Here is a 21625-nt window from a genome sequence, read left to right on the forward strand (position 1 = left end):
CTATAGTCCTTTAACTGAAGATGCCGTGAATTAAACCTGGGGCATTCCCATGCAAGTGTTTGCTTTTACTACTGCCATCCTCTCATGAATAGTGTTTAGTTCACTCCTTATTACAGTAACATACCATAATCAAAGCAGCTCAAACAATAATCACATGTGACCTTAATTTGCTGTTCTACTGGGTAAAATTTCTCCCCAGAAATGTTCCATCTATGTACACCTCCACGGAATTATGTTCCACTAAATTCAGTGGAACTGATTTTTCAGTAAACAGGCTTAGGGACAGAAGCATAAAGTGATTAGTTTACCGATTACCCCAATTGCTGTTTGGATTAATCCACCAATTAAACAAATTAACACTGTCTTGATGATGCCTTTTGCCTTCTTGTTATTTGCAGACATCTCCGTCAGCCTGCTAGCAGTTGTTGTCAGCTTCTGTGGGCTGGCCTTGCTGTTGGTCTCTCTGTTCGTCTTCTGGAAGCTGTGTTGGCCGTGCTGGAGGAGCAAGCCAATGAGTTCAAACCCCGCAAGCATCCCTCAGAGCACCTCCAGTGCTCCCACCGAGGTTTTGGAAACAAACGAGAAAGAGAAAAAGGAAAAGGAAATGATTAAAGAAAATGGAAAGCCCCCGACAAAGACGATGGAGGCCGCAATGAAAATTAGCCACACGTCACCAGATATTCCAGCTGAAGTCCAGAACGCATTGAAAGAGCATCTAATAAAACATGCCCGTATGCAAAGGCAGATCACAGAGCCCACGTCCTCATCAAGGTAAGCGGGAACATAAGCCTAAGGCTGATCATTTAGATGAGAAGTTTTTTTAGAAAAAAAAAAGTGAAAATGGATGAGTGCCATCTGCAAATTCTTGGCATATCAAAGAAAAGAATTAATATAGAAAGAACAAGCACAGTGGGACGTATCTGAAGATTTCAGCAAATCAGTACTCGCGTATACAAGAGAGAGATGAGATGTTTGCTAGACTCACTGTTTTACATTTAAGCAACTGTCTCCCCCAGGCATGCATCTCTTAATCTACAGGTTCTCATCATTATTAAAAGAGAACTAGTGCTAGACTTGGCTTTAAAGAGACTTCTACAAAGGGAATCAAAAATTTTCTTTCACTCTGATCCCAAACTCCACAATTTGCATAGCTCACGATTTGCTCAGGTCATGATTTGGCCAGCAGTATTTTTGGATACACCTGTGGTCCTGTTAGGGTTGTCAACCTCCAGGTTGGACATGGAGATCTCCTGTTATTACAATGGATCTCCAGACTGCAGAGAAAAATTCCTCTGGAGAAAGTAGCTGCTCCCTCCTCTCACAGCAGTCCCAAATGACCCTAAAATCTTGCTCCTGGGGTCTCCTCTCCCCAGAAACAGGGTACTGGGGGCATTTGGGGCTTCTGCTGAAGGCAGGAGCTGTGAATTTTGTGCTATGTGAGTAAAGTCCTTACACCGATAGAAACATGGCACCCCACTCACCACATTCTTTAAAAGAAGCATGCAGATTTTCAACACATGCTAATCGTGTGCTTCTACATAAGCAGGGAGCTTCAGGGGAGGGGGGAGGATCTGACTGAGGCACCCTTCTGGGGTGGCAGGCCAATCAGCACCCCCTCAGTAGGGTTCCCAGGTCCAACTCAGAAAATATCTGGGGACTTTGGGAATGGAGCTGGGAGACTTTGGGGGTGGAGCCAGGAGACTTTTCCATTTGCTAAAATAAATAATACAGTAGTGCAGTTCTCCTGAATACAGTCTTCATTTCCTTGTCCCCCAGCAGCTACACTTCCACTAAATGAAAGTAAACACACATTCTTATAAAGCAGCCAAAATAAACACAGTTAGCAAGCACAAACTTTTGTGATCTCACTGGGGCAATTTACTCATTTTGCTGAATATAACTTATCTGCAGTATTTCAACCAACTTCAGACTAAGAGGAACAATGAAAGCCTAGGGGGTGGAGTTTTCCTCCAAACAATCAGAAGGACTGAAAGCTGCATGGCTCTGTCTTCACCTCCTCTGTAACTTTCCTCCTGCTAAAATTTAAAGGCACACATACATTCAGAAACACAAACAGTTGTAAGCCTCTTCTAAACCTACCAAGGTTTGAAGGCACATGGTGGCTGTTGGGATTCCCCCCACTGGCCAGCTGGCTGGCAGTGGAGAGAAACCTGAAAAACTGGGGGATCTCCACCCAAACCTGGGGACTAGCTAACCTACCCCTAGCACACCTCTCTCCACTAGCCCCCATTAACCCTTAGAACAAGAAAGGTACTTCCTACTACCAACCTGTTTGGGTCATTTTCATATAACCTGGGGAGGTCCTGGGTTGCCCCCCTTCCTTTAGAATTCCTTGGCCAGAACCTCCTTGCACAGGGGAGATAGTGCCTAGTTATGCAACCTGATCTGAGATGTGAAAACCCCTGCAGAGTTTTTAAAGGATCTATTAAAGGATTGCATTTAATACAAAGGCAAAAAGTTATTGATAACTTGCAGTTTTCAGAGCAGTTTGTTTGAACTATGGTTACAGAAAAATATCCTCGTCAATTAATAAAGGAGGGAAGGCAAGAAACTAGCAAGTTTTTCACTGATGCGACAGTTTTAAACTATCTATCTAGCTATCTATCGTAATCATCTATCATCATCGTCACTTATCGTCTATCATCTGTCTGTCTATCTCTTTCTCTTTATCTATAGATACACAGACATATTCTCCAGAATTGTAGATAGTCTAATTAAGGGGATTTACACAGATATTGAGCAACATGGGAAGTAACACAGACCCTTGTGGCTTCCCTAGATATCTACTCCTAAGGGGATCATTTCTTATGTCCCCCTGCAACCTTTTCTGACCACCAGAACCAAATTGGCACTGCTCCCCTCACATTCACTTAACTCAGTCAGAGCACCCTGAGCTTCCATTGCACATATGTCCTGCTATCTCCTCCCCACAACACACGCAATAAACATTAATATCTGTTCCAGGATCCAACTCCCTCTCTGAAGAGTGGAGATCTTAAATGGATAGCCCTTAGGCTTGCCAACTCCAGGTTTGGAAATACTTGATGATTTGAGGGTGGAGCCTGGGAGGGTGGAGTTTAAGGAGGAGAGAGGCCTTGGTAGGGTATAATGCCATGCAGTTCACCTTCCAAAGCAGCCATGTTCTTCAAGAGAAGTAGAATAAATGTCTTAAATAAACAAATAAGTGATTTATGTAGCCTGGGGATTAGTTGTATTTCCCAGAGATCTCCAGCCCCCACCTGGAGGCTAGCAACCCTAGCTTCCTTGCTTGGAGCTTTGCATTCCTTTACAGTTTGGTGTATCTAGACAAGTTTGATGACATTTACAGCAAGAGGGAACCCATAGTCCTGAGTTTTTCAGGGAGCATGTGATCATTCTTGCAGCAGGAGTGGGCAGGATGCAATCTTAGAAGGTTCTGCATTTGAGTTATCCTAAAGGTATTTGGTCTTGTTTCCTGAATCAGTATCAGTGGGTTGCATGCCTACTTCCACAGTCCATGTTGAGAACTCCTCCTCTTCAAAGCCAGTCTTGGTCACTGTTCATCATGAAACTCTCATCCAAGGGATATTAAACTTTGTAGCACTGCCCCAGGAACTTCTCATTACCAGGAAACACCTAACAAAAGGCAAAAATTGTTATTGTAGTTCAGTGTATTTTTTTTTGGGGGGGGGGGGGCGCGTTGGCTCCAAAATTACAGTCACCAAATATGTGAGGTGAAGCATTATATTAGGGCAGCTATGGATTTAACCACATTCAGATAGCAAAGTAGATTTGAAAAATAGCAACTCTCAACAGTTCTTTCCCCAAGTGAGACTTCAAACTACAAGACAACATAACTTAAGAACAATATGAAGGCACATAGCACTACATTTAGTATCAATCAAGAGGGGATTTTATGAACAGAATAACAGAAGCATCTAATTTTAATGTGTAAAGAACGTTATGGAGTGAAATACATAAATCCTCCCCTACATTTGAAAGAAGTAGTGCTTTTTGAGACACAGTAAGAAAAAAAAGATAAGAAGAAAGTTGCTGGGGTCACAAATTATTGCCCATACATAATATCAGAAATGTCAAGTCCCTTGAAGTTCTGCACTTTTGTTTGGCAAATTGTTTTCATTTTTATATATATATATATATTACTGATTTTGTTATTTAGCATGCATGACTCTTTACAAAAGAGAGACTGATGGGTCCTTGATCTCAGAAGTAAAACTTTATGTTAGGGAGACAACAACACTGTGGGAAGAGAAGCAATGAGAGTACATATATACAGATTTTTGCATTTGCTCTTTTTATACTTGCACTAGAACAGGGGTCCTCAAACTTTTTAAATAGGGGGCCAGTTCACTGTCCCTCAGACTGTTGGAGGGCCGGACTGCCGTTACTGTACAAGGCCGCCGGCCATCAGTTCTCCGTCTTCTGCATCTCTTTCCCTTCCCCACACCACACACCCCAGCCTGGGAACTCACCTCACCTCGGTATCACCTCACACTCTGTCTCCCCCGCCTCAGCCCAGTGCCGGAAGTGTGCGTTGCTAATGTGAGTTTAGGTCGAACGTCACTTCCAGTCTGATTTTGCCATAACCCAGCGGGCCGCATCTGGCCCGCGGGCCATAGTTTGAGGACCCCTGCACTAGAATGTACTGATACAAATGTATCCAAGAAGTTGCAACATAAATCTTATGGCAGTTTGATGCTTCCTTTCCATGGAAATACTAAACATGGGGATGAAGTCCCTTTAATCATAAGCACTTGTCCATTATAATTGTACCTATTGGAAATAAAGTGCAGGGGACATAAATTGGTGTGGTTTGGTCCTAAATGAGAAAACAAATGGCTAAAGGGATTAAGGATGGACACAAGCAGATATGAACCAGGAGGTTGGTTTGTGAACTGAACTCGTTTGTAGTGATTCATGAACCCTGCTTTCTATTCCCTGCCACTCAGTTGTTTTTTGTGAAGAGCAGAAAGCAGGGGTTTAAATGGCTAAGAGCCATTTAAGTCACTGTTTTCCACTTGTTGTGTATGTGAACTGGAATGTGTGTATTTAATGGTGTTCCTGCCTGGCTCATTGGAGCCTATAGGACTGAGCTTGGGAACTCGGGAACAATGGACAGTAGGATCCAAATCCCTGCAGTCCTGCTCCAATCACGCCCCCCCTGCTGGTTTGAATGGTCCACTAGCATGCTTGTGCAGGAACCCTGAGTGTATATAAGTTGACCCCATTGGCCCAGTTCTCCAGACTTAAGAGTGAAACCTCATACTATGCTGTACTACAATAAAGAGCTATGATCACTACCACCTTGCCTCTTCCTTGTGTTGAACCCACTATATTAGAACAAGTTTGGTATAGTGGTTAAGTGTGTGGACTCTTATCTGGGAGAACCAGGTTTAATTCCCCACTCCTCCACTTGCACCTGCTGGAATAGCCTTGGGTTATCCATAGTTCTTGTAGAAGTTGTCCTTGAAAGGGCAGCTTCTGGGAGAGCTCTCTCAGCCCCACCCACCTCACAGGGTGTCTGTTGTGGGAGAAGGAGATAAAAGAGATTGTAAGCCACTCTGAGACTCTGATTCAGAGTGAAGGGCAGGGTATACATCTGCAGTCTTCTTCTTCTGTTATACTGCTCTTCATGAACTGCCTTAAAATTTGTGGAACTGTGTGACAACTTTTCAGTTCCCAAACCATAAACCAGTCAAAATCCATCATTAACATATATTCCTGAACTGGTTCATGCTATTCCTTGAAGGGACTGGTAGAGTGGTTTATAATGACACAAGGAAAACATTTAATTTGTCTTATACCTTTGTATACACTTTTTGCAGTGTGGTATGCAGCCCCATGGAGCAGAGTGGCTAAGCTGCAGTGCTGCAGTCCTAAGCTCTGCTCACAACCCGAGTTCGATCCTGGTGGAAGCTGGGTTCAGGTAGCTGGCTCAAGGTTGACTCAGCCTTCCATCCTTCCGAGATTGGTAAAATCAGTACCCATCTTGCCAGGGGGAAAGTGTAGATGATTGGGGAAGGCAATGGCAAACCAGTAAAAAGTCTGCAATGAAAATGTCGTGATGTGACATCACCCCAGTCAGAAATGAGTGGCGCTTGCACAGGGGACTACTTTTACCTTTTTATGTTGTGATTTGGTCAGAGTGTGAGAATGCTTTTTTTCCCTCTTCTTGAATATTGACAGGGAAGGTTACTTGGGAATAATGGAATTCCAACTGGAATAATGTGAAGCAGGGCATTGCAGCTGGAATAGATAAATGAATTACAAATGTTTCTGTATTATTTTGCTAAAGTGAAGCAGTTCGGTTTTTTAAACCAAGTTTCTAGTCCTTTTGTATGCAAAGACAGGCTTCTGCATGAGTAGGAGATGTCTAGTGAAACTGCCAAACCTAGAAGGTAGGCTCCACAGGATTTTCAATTCTTGGAGGACAAGACTCCACCATCTTGCATAGTTTCATGTGCCAAAATTAGAATATGTAAACTTATACAACATGAGTCCATAGATGCAAACTTACTTCCAGTTTGGTGTAGTGGTTAAGTATGTGAACTCTTATCTGGGAGAACCGGGTCTGATTACCCACTCCTTCACAAGCACCTGCTGGAATGGCCTTGGGTCAGCCATAGTTGTTCTTGAAAGGGCAGCTGCTGTGAGAGCTCTCTCAGTCCCACCCACCTCACAGGATGCCTGTCATGGGGGAAGAAGATAAAGGAGATTGTAAGCTGCTCTGAGAATCTGATTCAGAGAGAAGGGTGGGGTATAAATCTGCAGTCTTCTTCTTCCTTTGTGAAATTGACCCAAGTCACAGATTCCATTGAGGGAGGGAGAGAGGGAGGTCTTGTTGATGACTGTAGGATCTTGGGATCATGATGACAGTAAGAAATGCAAATGTAAATAAGGAACACTTTTTCTAGTTTCTCTGATGAGTTTGTCTTTTCTTAATCAGCACAGGTTCTGCTGTTTTGGCAAATAAAGACCAGGACACAACCCCCCAAGCCGATGCTCCCTTAGGTTATCCCAATATTCTTTTCTTCCCCAGTACATTTCACTCATATTTCCTGTGGGACTGGATACATCCCCTTTCTTGAAGGACAGATCTCCCTGGGAAATCTGCATCCACCAAGTGACTGCAAAGGCAGCACAAGCTCTAACTAGATAGCAGTCCCCCTTTGACTGACTTTCTAAGCATTGAAATCAAGTCCACATCAAACAAAATGCTTCTCATTGAGCAATCATGTTGGCCACTCCACATGGCAGAATATTGATGTGCAGCAGCCCAACATGTGCCACAAAGTCTACAGCTCCCAAAACTGCCATTACTCTCTGAAATGGTCACCTCCCCTTTTCTGAAGTTTCATTGCCACAAAATAGCCCTGTCCTCCATTATATTCATATATAAGTACCCACACTCTTCTCTTCACTATTACTTTCTCTGTATAATGTATACTTCCTCCAGGCAAGACTTGTGTCATCGCTGTGTTTTGTACAGCACCTCATTTACAGTAAGTCACTCCTGAATCATAGAGTTGGAAGGGACCTCCAGGGTCATCTAGTCCAACCCCTGCACAATGCAGGAAACCCACAAATACCTACCCAAATTCACAGGATCTTGTGATGAACACCTTCTGATCTTGGAGGGGGAAAAACAGTAGATGCACACTATCTACTTTTAGAACTTAGTAGATGTACACTATGATTTTGGGGTGGGGGGGACAGTTTAGAAAACATATATCAAGTGAGACTATTAGTCCATTTAGCTCAGTATTATCTGTTGTGACTGACAGCACTCCAGGGCCTCAGAAAATATCCCCCCCCCCAACACTTTGTTTTTCCTGGAGATGCCAGCATGCTCCTTCTAAAGTTAAAGCAGATGCTTTAGCTCTTACCCACAGCCTCTTCCAAACTGTGGGTGTGTTCACACAAGAGATAGCCTGACCTAGCCATGCCTCCCATTCAGATTAAATCTGCACGATCACACAAGCGCATCTGCTCTCCAAGCCTCACCCATTCTCACCCCATCTCCAGACGCCTGCTATGTGGATTAAAAAGTCACCTGGATCTTCCCGGTACCTTCCTCCCGAGTCGCATTCAGGTCACATATTCACATGCTGGCACAACCCATAAGCAGAAGAGTAGTGTGATCACTCCAAGCCATTTCCAGCATGTTCTGGGGGTTCTTTTCCTAACCCCCCAGCACTTGTGTGCTTTTCTGCTTGAGTGCATACACCAGGGGACTGTTTAAAGAAACAACCCTTTCTGCAGCAGGTCTGTGGTTGAGGTGCACTAGCAGTGTGAATGCACAATCACGGACTGCTGCCGGGATCCTGCCACTTCAACGGGGGGTGTCTGATCCCTCTGAAACGGACCTAACTGAAGCAGTTGGGGTTTTTTTCAGGATGAGATGATAGTGGGTCAATTTCCCAGTGTGAAAGCACCCTAGGATTCCTCCCAGGTGTCTTTTGCAAGGATTTTCTCTGTTCTGGATGTATCTTTCCTTCTGACGGGTCTCACACATGAATACATGAAGCTGCTTTATACAGAGCGAGACCATTGGTCTATCAAGGCCATTATTGTTTTCCATGACTGGCAGCACCTCTCCAAGGTCCCTTTCATATTGCCTACAACCTGATCCCTTTTAAAAAAAAAATGAAGGTGTTGTGGATGGAATTTCAGACATTTTGCAAACAAAGCAGATGCTCTGGTTAACATAAGAACATAAGAACAGCCATGTTGGATCAGGCCAACGGCCCATCAAGTCCAACACTCTGGGCGTTTTCGCACTGACCTTCAAGTGGCGCGACCACCCTCTTCACACCGGAGGATCTGCCCGGATTTCGCACAAGAAGCGCCGGCGCGCCCAAAAGAGCCGGCTACTTCCGTCGCGAAACCCGCTCAAACGTTTTCCTGCTTCTTGGCGGTTTCCATTTGAGCGGGTTTCGCGACGGAAGTAGCCGGCTCTTTTGGGTGCACCGGCGCTTCTTGTGCGAAATCCGGGCAGATCCTCCGGTGTGAAGAGGGTGGTCGCGCTACTTGAAGGTCAGTGCGAAAATGCCCTCTGTGTCACACAGTGGCAAAAATTTTTATATACACACATACACTGTGGCTAATAGCCACTGATGGACCTGTGCTCCATATTTTTATCTAAACCCCTCTTGAAGGTGGCTATACTTGTGGCCGCCACCACCTCCTGTGGCAGTGAATTCCACATGTTAATCACCCTTTGGGTGAAGAAGTACTTCCTTTTATCCGTTTTAACCTTTCTGCTCAGCGATTTCATCGAATGCCCACGAGTTCTTGTATTGTGAGAAAGGGAGAAAAGTACTTCTTTCTCTACTTTCTCCATCCCATGCATTATCTTGTAAACCTCTATCATGTCACCCCGCAGTCGACGTTTCTCCAAGCTAAAGAGTCCCAAGCGTTTCAACCTTTCTTCATAGGAAAAGTGCTCCAGCCCTTTAATCATTCTAGTTGCCCTTCTCTGGACTTTCTCCAATGCTATAATATCCTTTTTGAGGTGCAGCGACCAGAACTGCACACAGTACTCCAAATGAGACCGCACCATCGATTTATACAGTGGCATTATGATACTGGCTGATTTGTTTTCAATTCCCTTCCTAATAATTCCCAGCATAATTCCCACAGTTCTGTGCCACAGTTCCCTCCCCTGGCCCCTTCAACCTATGTATAGTCTTTACATTCTTTCATTGTGCAGAGATGGCAGCATCCTATTGGCATTGGCATTTCCAGTCTCCCTGGCATTCTAGAGAACATTCCTAAGGCACTCCCTTTTGGAAGATACTTTTGTATATTCTCCTCCTCTCTCTCTTGCCAAAAGCAAACATATATATATATTTATCTTGAGAAGCTGGAATCGCCCCTGGAATCCAGCTTACAATGTGCTGCATGCAGAGCAGAATTAAGCAGGATGCCTCTCTGCTAAGACTGCAAATATGCAAGAGCCTGAGAGCTATACCCTGGCCTATAACCTTTCCCCTGCCAATCAGCCAAATTCATAACTGTTCTATACCTACTGGTATCAAAGTGTCCAAAGGGAAGTTGTATCTTTTGTCTCCTAATGTAATGGTAAGCCTGTGCCATGCTGAAAGACTCCAGCTAGGACAGAAAAACGGCTAAGAAGCCTCTGATCATGGTTTTCAGATTCATTTTTCAATATGGAAGGCTCATTGGTGTGGAGGGAAATGAATATAAGCTGTCTTAATTGGAATATTTTATATATGCTCTTTTCATTTTGCACGATTATGAAAGAGCCCAGCTTATGAAACAAAAGTCATTTATCAAGCCTCCTGATCCCAAACAAGCCATAAATGACAGCAGAATAAGGATATCAGGCATCGCTGATGTACACCTTCAGAGTGTAATTTGGCTTCAGCTGAAAATGTATGCCAAGCAAAAGAATATCCTTGGGGAGACAAGAGAGAATCAGAAATGTTTATGACTGAAAGGGGCTTTTGGTACTACCTGGTTCTGACCACTGCATCAAGACAAGATCCAGTACATTCATTACAGTTGCAGGTTTCCTCCTAAAACAGTCTACTTAGATTTCCTCACACATTGTTTTTATGTTGAGCAGACTGATCCATAAAGTGTGTGTTGGGCTACCTTAAGCTACAGGTCCAGTTTGAACAACTTGGACTACAATGTGGGTTGCAAGCCATGTTCCCTCTGAACTGCAGAGTATTGTGAGCAAAAATTCTATCTTGTGAGCTTCTGGCATTAAAGTTATGAGCTACTGCATAAATTAGTGCACTCTGGGGTCATCCTTCCTGAGCCAAGACAAAAATGGAGGCTAAAAATCTGTGAGCTAGCCAGGCCTTGAGCTAGCACAGCTCCTGAACCTTTCTGATGGTTCCCCCTCCTCCTCCTCATTTTGTCCATTGAATAGTAGGTGCAGCTGCATAACAATCCCTGGATGAGCTCCACCACTTATTTTTCTACAAAACGACCCCTGGAGCTCGCTCACGCTAACTCAGCTTAGAGGAAACACTGGTTGCAAGTATGTGGACCTGATGTGATCCTTCACTGAAGCATGGTCAACTCAGCAGAGTCTCCATCCAGCCAATAGAGAAATATATTTTAATATTGAATTTTGACTCTTTGATGTTAGCCTTTACAACTCTACAGGACTCAGCCCCAGCCTGGTCCTTATAGAAGACAGATTTCCTGACTGAGTTGCTTAGTAGATGCACACTGGATTTTTAATTTCTTTTAAACCTAAAATATGTCTTCATCCTTGGTGATACAAAAAAACTGGGAAATGTTGCACTCATAATTAATGGCAGATTGGCTGAACTTCATGCTCCTTTTTATAAATTGATATTAAAAAATCAAATGGATAGCAAGCAACAAATACCAAAGCAAGATTAAAAGTAAATGACACAAACAGTGCGAGTTCTCAGGGGAAGTAGGATATTTGCCAAAGGGCTTAGCAATCTAAACTGAATATGGTCTGCTTATTACAGCCAATCAAAGTGATTGCATCAGAACTTTCTATTAGAGAATTTACAATCTCCATAGATTTGCAGAAAAAAAACCTGTCCACATATTTTGTTTATTTTACAGATAGGGAAGAAACGTGGAAGGTTGAGAAGAAAAATCCCAATTCAACTCATCAATTAAGCCTTCATTCACATTTATCACTTATTAAAGTATTTTTGCATGTGTTGACAATCTCTTTCTAAATAGAAATCTCCATAAACTATGGGCTAGTTCAGACAAGCCTGTTCATCCGTTGATTTCTCCTCTCTTCGTCACTTAACCCTAGGTGACTTGCAGCTGAACTTTTGAATTGGCTCTGCTGGAGAGCATCATATTTTCAGATAATACAACATTTTTATCTTTGGCATTTCATCAACGATGGCTCGTTCGCATAAGCAAACCTTCACTTAAGGCTCTGTTTTTTCATGCTTGTGCAAATTATAAAATACTTAATTCTTCTGCAGAAACATCTCACAGGGAGAGATTGCCATTCTAAATAAGCTAGTGATTGGAACATTCTGTTCCCATCATGTTCAGGACAAGTGGTAGATCAGGTAGAGAAGAGAAAAGATGCTTCTAGTCACAGCAGCTACCTGAGATTCTAAAGCAATGCAGGATCAAGAGGCACTCTCGATAGATTGTGAACTGAAATGCCATCCATCATGGACATTTTTAGAACCCTGAGTCTCTTGCCATATCATCTTGATTCCCTCTTTAGTCTGCTTGAGCTCAAAATCCCAGAATTTGGTTCCAGTTTTCTGCTACCACATAATGACCGATTGTGTTGGACTCAAAGCATGAGGATGAAATCCAAAGATGACCTTCTGCTCACAAAAGGAGTCTTCCATTCACAGGAATCTTTCTACACACTGGACAAGGCCTTCATGAATGAAAGGGTAATGTGGCATCAAAGCTATAAAACTGAGTGTCATCAAGATATCAATCATTTACAGTACAATCTTTAGAAGCTTAGTTGAATACATCTAAGTAGATTTCTGAGTAGACTTGTTTGGGATTGCTCTCTTTCAGAACTAAGACAGAAATCTTAAGTAAGTCTCCTCATATTGGATGGACTTCATCAGAGGCTTCATATGAATGCTGAAGAATTTTTGAAACAAGCTGGACTCTCATGGTTGTCCATATGGAAGTTCTCCAGATGTTGAAGAAAACCTGACCATCTCTACTGTCTGATCAGTGAGAAATTAGTGGAATTGCCACTAGGGAAGGGCACAAACCATGTTTTTCCAGTTCAGCTCATAGTTTCTGGCCAAACCCATACAAACTGAGAGGTTGGTTCATGAGCCATCCAAAATTTAAACCTCTGCTTTCTGTTCCCTGAGAAAAGTGACAGGAAGTAGAAAGTAAATGGCTCTGAGCCATTTTAGCCACAGGTTTCTGCTCACCATGGCTTTTGGTGGCAAGCAAAATGCAGGAATGAAATGGCTGAGTCAATTAAAACAAGCCACCGAGCAGCAGGGAGTTCCCATCCCTAATTTTTAGAGATTTTTTTGTGCAGAGCAGAAAGCAGGGATTTAAATGGCTCGGGGCCATTTAACCCCCTGCTTTCTACTCTTCACAAACCACCATGAACTGCATCAAAATTAATGGAAGTTCATGACAGCTCTTCAGTTCACAAACATGGCTCCATGAACCAGCCAAAATGTATGATGAACTTTAGTTTGTGAGTTGGTTTGTGCCCATCCCTAATCACTACTGAGGTGTATGCTGAGCAAAAAGCAAGAAAGTAACTATGCAGTTCTCATACAGCTTAGACAGTTTTCCATAAATAAAATAAGATAAAAACTGCATAGCCACTTGTCATAAAATCAGAACAGGTGGTTCTAAACAATAGACTGGTGGACCCTCTCTTTTAGATAAACTAAACAAGGATACGGGATTAAATCCATACTAATTTCTCCCCTAACAGAAGGCACTTCAATAATCAGAACAGAATATTTCTGTCTACCACCTCCTGCTGCTTCCTACTTATCTCCCCAAACTGCTGTTCCTGGTGGACAGGGGACCTTCTAGAATAGTATGAGTGGCATATGGGGATCTGTAGCAGAAGGGGAAATCAATGGAAACGGTTGCTCTTGATTAAACGGAACGTTTAATCTGAAATCAACCCATTGTGTGCATGTAGTGAGGAATGCAATAGGAAATGTGATTCTCCAATTGCTTTGTATTCTATTGAAGAAATTGACAAGGATGCCTACTGGAAATTTGAGTTGAGACCCAAGTATTCCTTCCTATCATGGGCTAGAATCAGGGTTCATTGCCCCACTCTCTAGCCAGGATTTTAGCTGAACTGTTGGTCTTCCTGAGTGTGCAAGGGAGCAAAGCAGGAAAGGACCTGATGGATTCAGTTTGCAGGCCAGACTGAAGGAAGGATAGCAGTTCCACCTACTGAGATCCATGGCTTCATGGCTTAGTAAATGTACTGCAGTAGCCCAACTACTGAATTTACACCTAGTCCTAGGTTCTCCTATTCTGCTTTGTAGAAAGGGGCTCTAATAGCAATTTTCACAGAGATCCCATTGCCTATACTGAAATTTGCTTCTTTTTAACAGATTGCAGCCTTTACCACTTTATCATTTCTCAGGATTTTTTTTTTTTTTTGTACTGTAGGTTCTAGCACTAGCAAGGGGTGCTATTTTTATTTCACCCAAGGATCCAACAGAATGAAGCCAAGCCCTGGGAAACACAGTGAATCAGAGTGCAGAGACTCAGCAATACTGTGCTGCAGGTGTGAACAATTAACTGTGCCACATCCCTGCAACCTAATTGGTTGAGCTCCTGGTACTTTAGCAGGGCAATCATCTTAATCCCATTGTTCCTGCAGACCAGAAAAGGATGTCTGTGTTGCTATGGGAACTATAAAGCATTTAACTAATTAACACATCAATTAGCTGTCTAGCTGAAATGTTGTGACTCAGAACCTACGCACACTAGCATGTCATTAGGCCACTGGCTTAGTAGAGCAAAAGTGGCACTGTTTGTGTCAGTTCCCACTGGGAGTAACCTTTTAGTGGCTTCTACCATAGTAGTTATATTGATGTCAAAAAAATGACACAGCTGGCAATATAGAGTGAGAGAAATATTATAATAGATTCAGGTGGGTAGCTGTGTTGGTTTGAAGCAGCAGAACAAAGTTCAAGTCCAGTGGCACCTTTAAGACCAAAACTTGGTCCAGCAGCTTCATGCTTCATTACTGAGTGGATATTTGAACCCAAGTTTCCCTGGTCCTAATTTGATGCTCTCTAATCATTACTCCCTGATCTGGATGGCCCAGGCTAGCCCAATCTTATCAGATCTCAGAAGAAGAGGATGATGATATTGGATTTATATCCTGCCCTATTATCTGAATCTCAGAGCTTCAGAGCAGTCACAATCTTTTGTACATTCCTTCCCCCCCCCCCCCCCAACAGACACCCTGTGAGATCAGTGGGGCTAAGAGAGCGCTTACAGCATTTGCCCTTTCAAGGACAACTACTACAAGAGCTATGGCTGACCCAAGCCCCTTCCAGCAGCTGTAAGTGGAGGAGTGGGTAATCAAGCTAAGCAGAGTCAGCCCTGACTAGTATTTGGATGGGAGACCACCAAGGAATACCAGGATCATGATGCAGAGGCAGACAATGGCAAACCACTTCTGTTAGTCTCTTGCCTTGAAACCCCTTCAGAGTCAGCACAAATCAGCTGTGACTTGACAGCACTTTCCATCACCAATCATTATTCTTTACTCATGCAAAATACTGACTGGAGAAATATATCCACATGATACTGCTTCCTGGTTAGTAAAGATCTTCTTATTTAACAACAGGTAAGACTTTGTCAGGCCTTGGGGCTTTTGGACCAGGTTATTCCACAGGGTGGACCTCCAGGATACAGATATTCCTGGGCAAGGACTACCCCCAGAGCATCATAATTCAGGTTTAGCAACCTTGGAGTCTGAACTGATGCAGCTGCCCCAGGAGGGTTCAGCAAGGCAGGTCAGAGGCAAGGTTCCAGAAAATAACCAAAGTCCAGTCCAAAAACCAGAGATTTCAGAGACCAGGCTTACCAAAATCCAGTCTAGGGTCAAGGAGTTCCAGGTAGCAAGTCCAGGGTCAGAGGTTCCAGAAAAGCCGGTTTTCAGCTCCAGTAGCAGCAAGGTTGGTGGTTCAGTAGCAAAGTATGCTTGTTGCATCCACGAACTACTGCTTCTCCTGACTGAATTTATAGCCAAGTCTTAATGAGCTAAACTCCTTGGCAGTCTTTGTGAAACTAACTCATCTCTTCAGCTGACGACAGACCATGAGTCTAGCATTTCACCTCCTCTCTTGCAACTCTAAGCATCTCTGACAGCATCGGCACTACAAGGGTGCTGGTGATCTAGGTGGACTGGGAGTAGCTTCTGAAGGCTTGTTTACTGCTTCAGAGCTACAAGGTGTTGGTTCAATCTCAGCTATAAGCTGTGACTCCCAATCAGCTGGTAACCTGATCTCTTGTTGTTCTCCTTCTGGCTCAGCTGCAGCTGGGTATTCAATTAATGGCTGAGAGCTGGCTGCAGGCAGCTCTTCATCTGATGAGTCCATGCTGTCACTGAGCACAAACTAACTTATGACGGTCCCTCTCTCCCATTGTCAATTCTGTGTTGTCCCACTTCCTCCCTCTCTGCCATCAACAATGTCTCCAAGAGCTCTATGCTCTTTCTCCCCAGCTCAAGTTTTGAGATGGGGACTGACCCCTTTCCCACCTCCCCCTTGTGCTACAGTATTCTCAGCTACCTAAAATTGTGCCCCTATTGATCAGTGGGCACCCAGGAACATGATAAAGTGGGAGGATGCAATGAGAAAAGAATCACCACAAAAAACTTGTCTCCCCCCTCTTTTGGGAGTGAGAGGACCCTTCTGTGAGGAAAATAGAAGTCTAGGATTCAAGCCAAAGACAACAAAATCTTCCAGCCCCCCCCAAAAAAAAAAATTAACAAAAGAATAAGAATGAAGAGGAAACCAATGACATGGGTGACATGTAGAGGTGAAAATGAACAAAAACCTGTACTTTCAGATATCACACTTAGCTCAGTCTAGCATTCGTGTACAACAAAAAAGGACAATCAGAGGTTTTCCATTTAGCAGACACTTGAGGTGTAAATAGAAACTAGGCTCTTTCTGAAGGAAGATGTAATCATTTCCAGATGGACAATTTGTACTCCCCATATGAAAGAGCTGAAGTTGCAGCTGAGTCCCCTCGGTGTATCAGCCCCCCTTTGGATGAAATTGAGGAGCATGGTGCATGTGCTAATGCCTCTCTAAAGCATGCAAAAGCAGAGGACAGCCAAGAAAACTTTCCTTTAGCAGCAGTACACTATATATGCACTGACAAAAACTGGTAGAGAATGTCTTTAAATGGCAAGAAAATTGCTAGTGGAAATGAAATAACAATAAAATGGCATTGACATCTCCCTCATGGGCTGGGATCCTAAGCACCCTTTCTTCTCACAGTACGTACTTTCACTCACAGAAGAGGGAAATTTTTACTGTTCCCTCACTTTCACTGAAGTCACCCCACTATGACTCTATGATGTTTCTGAAGAGCTACTGACCCATGGGGGCACAATTTCAGGAGGGACAGATGACTGCTGTGCTCCATTCATGTGGCACACAGTCCTGGCATGGCAGAAGACTGAAGCACAATCCATGACTGGCCTTTAAAGCTCTAAATAGCCTAGCACAGCAGTACCTGAAGAACTGCCTGCTTGTGTGTGTGAACTGGAGTTGCCAGCAGTGGGGAAAACAAAAAAAAAAAACATTGGTATCGCATGTACAGTGATGCCACATCCAGGGGAAACTCGGAAGTGATGTCAGGCAGCTCTAGAAATCACCAGAAACTTGATGGTACAACTGTAGAGCTTCCAACAATTCCTAGAGCTACCCAAGCATCACTTCTGTGTTTTCCTTGGATGTGATGTCATTGCACACTCAGTGTGTCCCCCCCCCTCCCCCGGCTCCCACTGGTTACCCTAGTGTGAACCTTCTTAGTTGTGGCAACAAAATTATGAAATTCCCTCACCAGGGAAATTCGTCTGTCTTCTTCTATCATTGTCTTCCACCAGCAGGTGAAGGCTTTCTTGTTTTGCTTGGAATTTCCTCAGTGATTCTCATTGACCCTTCCTCTCATCCATGTGTTTATGTGTTTTGCTTTAATGTCTTTAAATTATTTTCATATATTTACATCTGATTTTAATTCCTGGTGTGGTAATTCAGGGAACAGCCTTAAAGTGGTTGTCCTCCTTCCTCTATGGTCGGGGACAGGGGGTGGCACTTGGGGAGAGGGTTTCCCCAGAGTACTCTATGGTATGTGGTGTCCTGCAAGGGGCACTTCTGTCCATGATGTTATTTAATATATATTTGCACTCCCTTGCCCATTTTATCTGGGGGCTTGGGACGGTTGTCACCAGTACGCTGATGACATCAGCTATATCTGCTGATGGACTTTGCCCTGGATGCCTTGGCTAGGGTGTTGGAGGCTGTGGATGAATGGTTACAATAGAGCTGGCTGAAACGTAATCCAGCTAGAGGTTCTATTCCTGAGTCATGGATGGATGGGCTCAGGAATCTGACTCCCTACCTTTGATGGGACACCATTGACACCAGCGCCAACAGTGAGGAGTCCATGGAGGCCCAAGTCACTAATGTTGCCAGATCAGCCTTTTATAATCTTCAGCTGGTCAGTAAACTTGTTGCCTCCAGTTTCTTGGCAACAGTGCTACACACTCTAGTCACTTCCAGGCTTGATTACTGTAACTCACTCTACACGGGTCTACCCTTGACCTTGACCTGGAAGCTCCAGCTGGAACAAAATGTGGCAGCACACCTGCTGACTAGGACATTTGAGCAGGTGCACATACAGCTTATGCTGCACCAGCTGCATTGGTAGTCAGTTGAATACCTAGTCAAGTTTAAGGTTAGGGTATTAAGCATGAGCTCAGCAGACAGTGGAAGAAGAAGAAGAAACTATTAACTGAGCTGCCAGTAAATATTTAAATTGACTAAAGTTTAAATTGCTGAGTAAATCTTTTAATGAACTGTCCTGTTTAATTAATGTATGGTTTTATTGTTGGATAATATGTTGCAAGCCACCCTGAGCCGACTTACAGGGTAGGGCAGGATAAAAGTCCTGTAGATAGACAGACAGACATACTATCTTATGGTTTTATTTTTTGCTGCCTTGGGAACCTTAAATTGGGTGGAAAGCAGGGCCAGATCTACATATTTTTTGAGAAAGGGCAAAAGTAAAAAATGGCGCCCCTTATATTTTTTTCTTTGTATATACAGTACGTATATGATCAATTTCTTTTTTTTAGGTAAAACAATTTTTTATTATTCAGCAACATTAATCAATAATCCTCCAAAAATAAACATCAGACATATTGCATCACATTTCCCATCTCCCTCCCCCCCTTTTTATGACTTCCCCGGTGCATTCAACTTAAAATACAAAAAGAATAAAAGGTAATATGGTAAAAAGAATAAAAGGTAATATGATCAATTTCTTAAATATAGCTATATAATATTTTTTTAATATAGATGTATAATAAACAACTCCAGAGGAAATGAAACAACAAACTAATGAATTATTTGTTCTTTGACTTTTTCAGTGACGATGGAATAACTGTATCAATTCTAAATGTATATATTTGTTATCTATTGTTGTACATTGCCCAGAGCTTGGCACTAGCTGGGATAGGGTGATTCATTAAGTTGAAGCAATCAATCAACCAATAAATTAATGTAGTGCTACTTATCCTTCTAAGTATGCACCGGACTATGTAATTACACCACTGTAGAAAAAGCTGTAGAAAAGCTCATTCTTTGCTTCAGTTATGTAACGTGTTCCCTCCAAGCTGAGTTTGTGTGAGCTAGCTCACAGTTTTTTAGCCTCCAGCTCACACATTTTTGTGCTAGCTCAGGAAAAATGGCCCCAGAGCAAACTAATTTATGCAGTAGTTCACCATTTTATTGCCACTAGTTCACGAAGTAGAAGTTTTGCTCACAAGACTCCACAGCTTAGAGGGAGTATTCTTCTGTTTGGGCAAGGCAGTTCCTTCAATGGGACCTTTGCAAAGAAATTGCCTGTCAGATGAGGGACAGGGTAAAAGCCGGAACGGGCCGGAACAGCCCAAAACGGGCATCAAACAAATGTTAGCTGCCACAGAAAACACTGAGATGCATCACAGACACTTGAGAACAATATTCTAGAACAGAAAAAGCGGAACTCACACATCCTTATTACCCTGTTCCGGGCCAAAATGTCTCCAGAACACCCTGGAACTGGCTGGAACCGGTATCAAACAACCTGGGTTTCCACAAAAAACACTGGGATGCATCACTGAAGAACAAGATTCCAGAAAAGAAAAACTGGAACTCAAACACCTTTATGAGCCCATTCCAGGCTCCAGAACATCTTCCAGAACATCTCGGAATGGGCCGGAACAGGCATGAAACAGGCCTGTTCTGGGGTGTTCTGGAGGCATTTTGTCCTGGAATGGGCTCATAAAGATGTCTGAGTTCCAGTTTTTCTTTTCTGGAATCTTGTTCTTCAGTGATGCATCCCAGTGTTTTTTGTGGAAACCTAGGTTGTTTGATGTCCATTCGGGCCTGTTCCAGAGGCATTTTGGCCTGGAATGGGGTAATAAGGATGTGTGAGTTCCACTTTTTCTATTCTAGAATATTGTTCTGGAGTGTCTGTGATGCATCCTAGTGTTTTTTGTGGCAGCCCAGGTTGTTTGATGCCCGTTCCAGCCAGTTTCAGGGTGTTTCAGAGGCATTTTGGCCCAGAACGGGGTTATAAGAACTTATGGGTTCCGCTTTTTCTTTTCTAGAATATTGTTCCCAAGTGTCTGTCATGCATCCCAGTGTTTTTTTGTAACAGTCTACATTGTTTGATCCCCGTTCCGGGCTGTTCCGGCCCGTTCTGGCTTTTACCATGTACCGTCAGAGGATGCTTTAGCATGGTGCTGCCTTTGGATCTGATGTGATTCAGAAGAAAATGCAACCAACCATTTTCCATACAGGCAATAGAGTTGCACTGTGCTAAATGATTCACAAAGTCACTTAGAAAAAATTATCAGGGACTGCAGTCTATAAATGCAGAATATTTTCTCTTGCTTTGTGGACTGGTCTTTCCTCCCTCCACTAGAAAATTCACATGCCAGACATTGACTCCCCCCTCCCCAAGAGAAAGTGTTGGGAAAGACCTGCTGCTGCCGGAGGTATTGGAGAGCTGCTGTTAGTCAGAGTAGACAATACTGACTATGGTCTGCCTTGATATGAGGCAGCTTTATATTACAGTTCATATAGAGCAGACATAGCCATCTATTAAAAACATTCATTTAATTCAGTTTCTCATGTAAGCATAATCTTGATTTCCATACTATGTTTTGAGGGCCACAATCAACAGGAATTTTTGTTTTCTTTTGATTCTGGTGACCAATGGGTTTAGAGGATTTTGTTTTGAAGTTGTCTTGTGAATGCTGCCCAACCCGCATCCGAGGTGATTGCCAGCTTCTGCCCCCCCCTGCCCCCCAGCTGTCCCCCCTCCAAAGCCACAAGGCTGCCTTACCCCATGGCTGGTTGAGAGCGTGCAGGTGTCTGGCACTGCCTCCTTGGCCCATCCAAGGGCAACTGGCTTGCTCCTCCCTCCGCCTTTTGCAGAGGCTGGGGGGGGGATCTTTCTACTACCTGGGAGCCGCCACAGGATGGAGACCCAACAGCCAGCCAGCCAGGCATACCGCGGGGGGAGGACTGAGTGTGCACAGACACGGGGTTGTAGGGAGGTTTCGGAACGCTGCTTGAAGGAGAGAGGAGGAGCTTTAGGACCTCTCAGACAGATTTCCAGCTGCCTCCAGCCATCCAGCCAAAGCCACTTCCCAAAATCCAGTATTTAAACAAACTGCAAAATGAACTCCAACTCTGAATCTGATTTATTTTACACGCAGACAGAAAAAAAACTTTGTTTGTCTTAAGGTGCCACTACACTGCCAGCAATGCACACAGACCCATGGAGGAGAAAGGGGGGATTCCCTCGCTTTCTCCTCCCCGGTCTGTGCACACACAGCGGCGCCCTC

The 21625-nt window shown here is 43.6% G+C and overlaps 1 protein-coding gene across 1 annotated transcript in view; it reads left to right on the plus strand.

Annotated features, from left to right (window-relative positions):
• SYT10 (synaptotagmin 10) overlaps positions 1-21625 on the plus strand; it is an 85124-nt gene that overhangs the window by 31268 nt on the left and 32231 nt on the right. The window contains exon 2 of the mRNA XM_060245695.1: positions 399-771. Within this exon, the coding sequence (XP_060101678.1) occupies positions 399-771 (373 nt within the window). The remainder of the gene's footprint in view (positions 1-398; positions 772-21625) is intronic.

The sequence above is a fragment of the Heteronotia binoei genome, chromosome 8 (genome assembly GCF_032191835.1).
Source record: "Heteronotia binoei isolate CCM8104 ecotype False Entrance Well chromosome 8, APGP_CSIRO_Hbin_v1, whole genome shotgun sequence".
Classification (NCBI taxonomy): domain Eukaryota; kingdom Metazoa; phylum Chordata; class Lepidosauria; order Squamata; family Gekkonidae; genus Heteronotia; species Heteronotia binoei.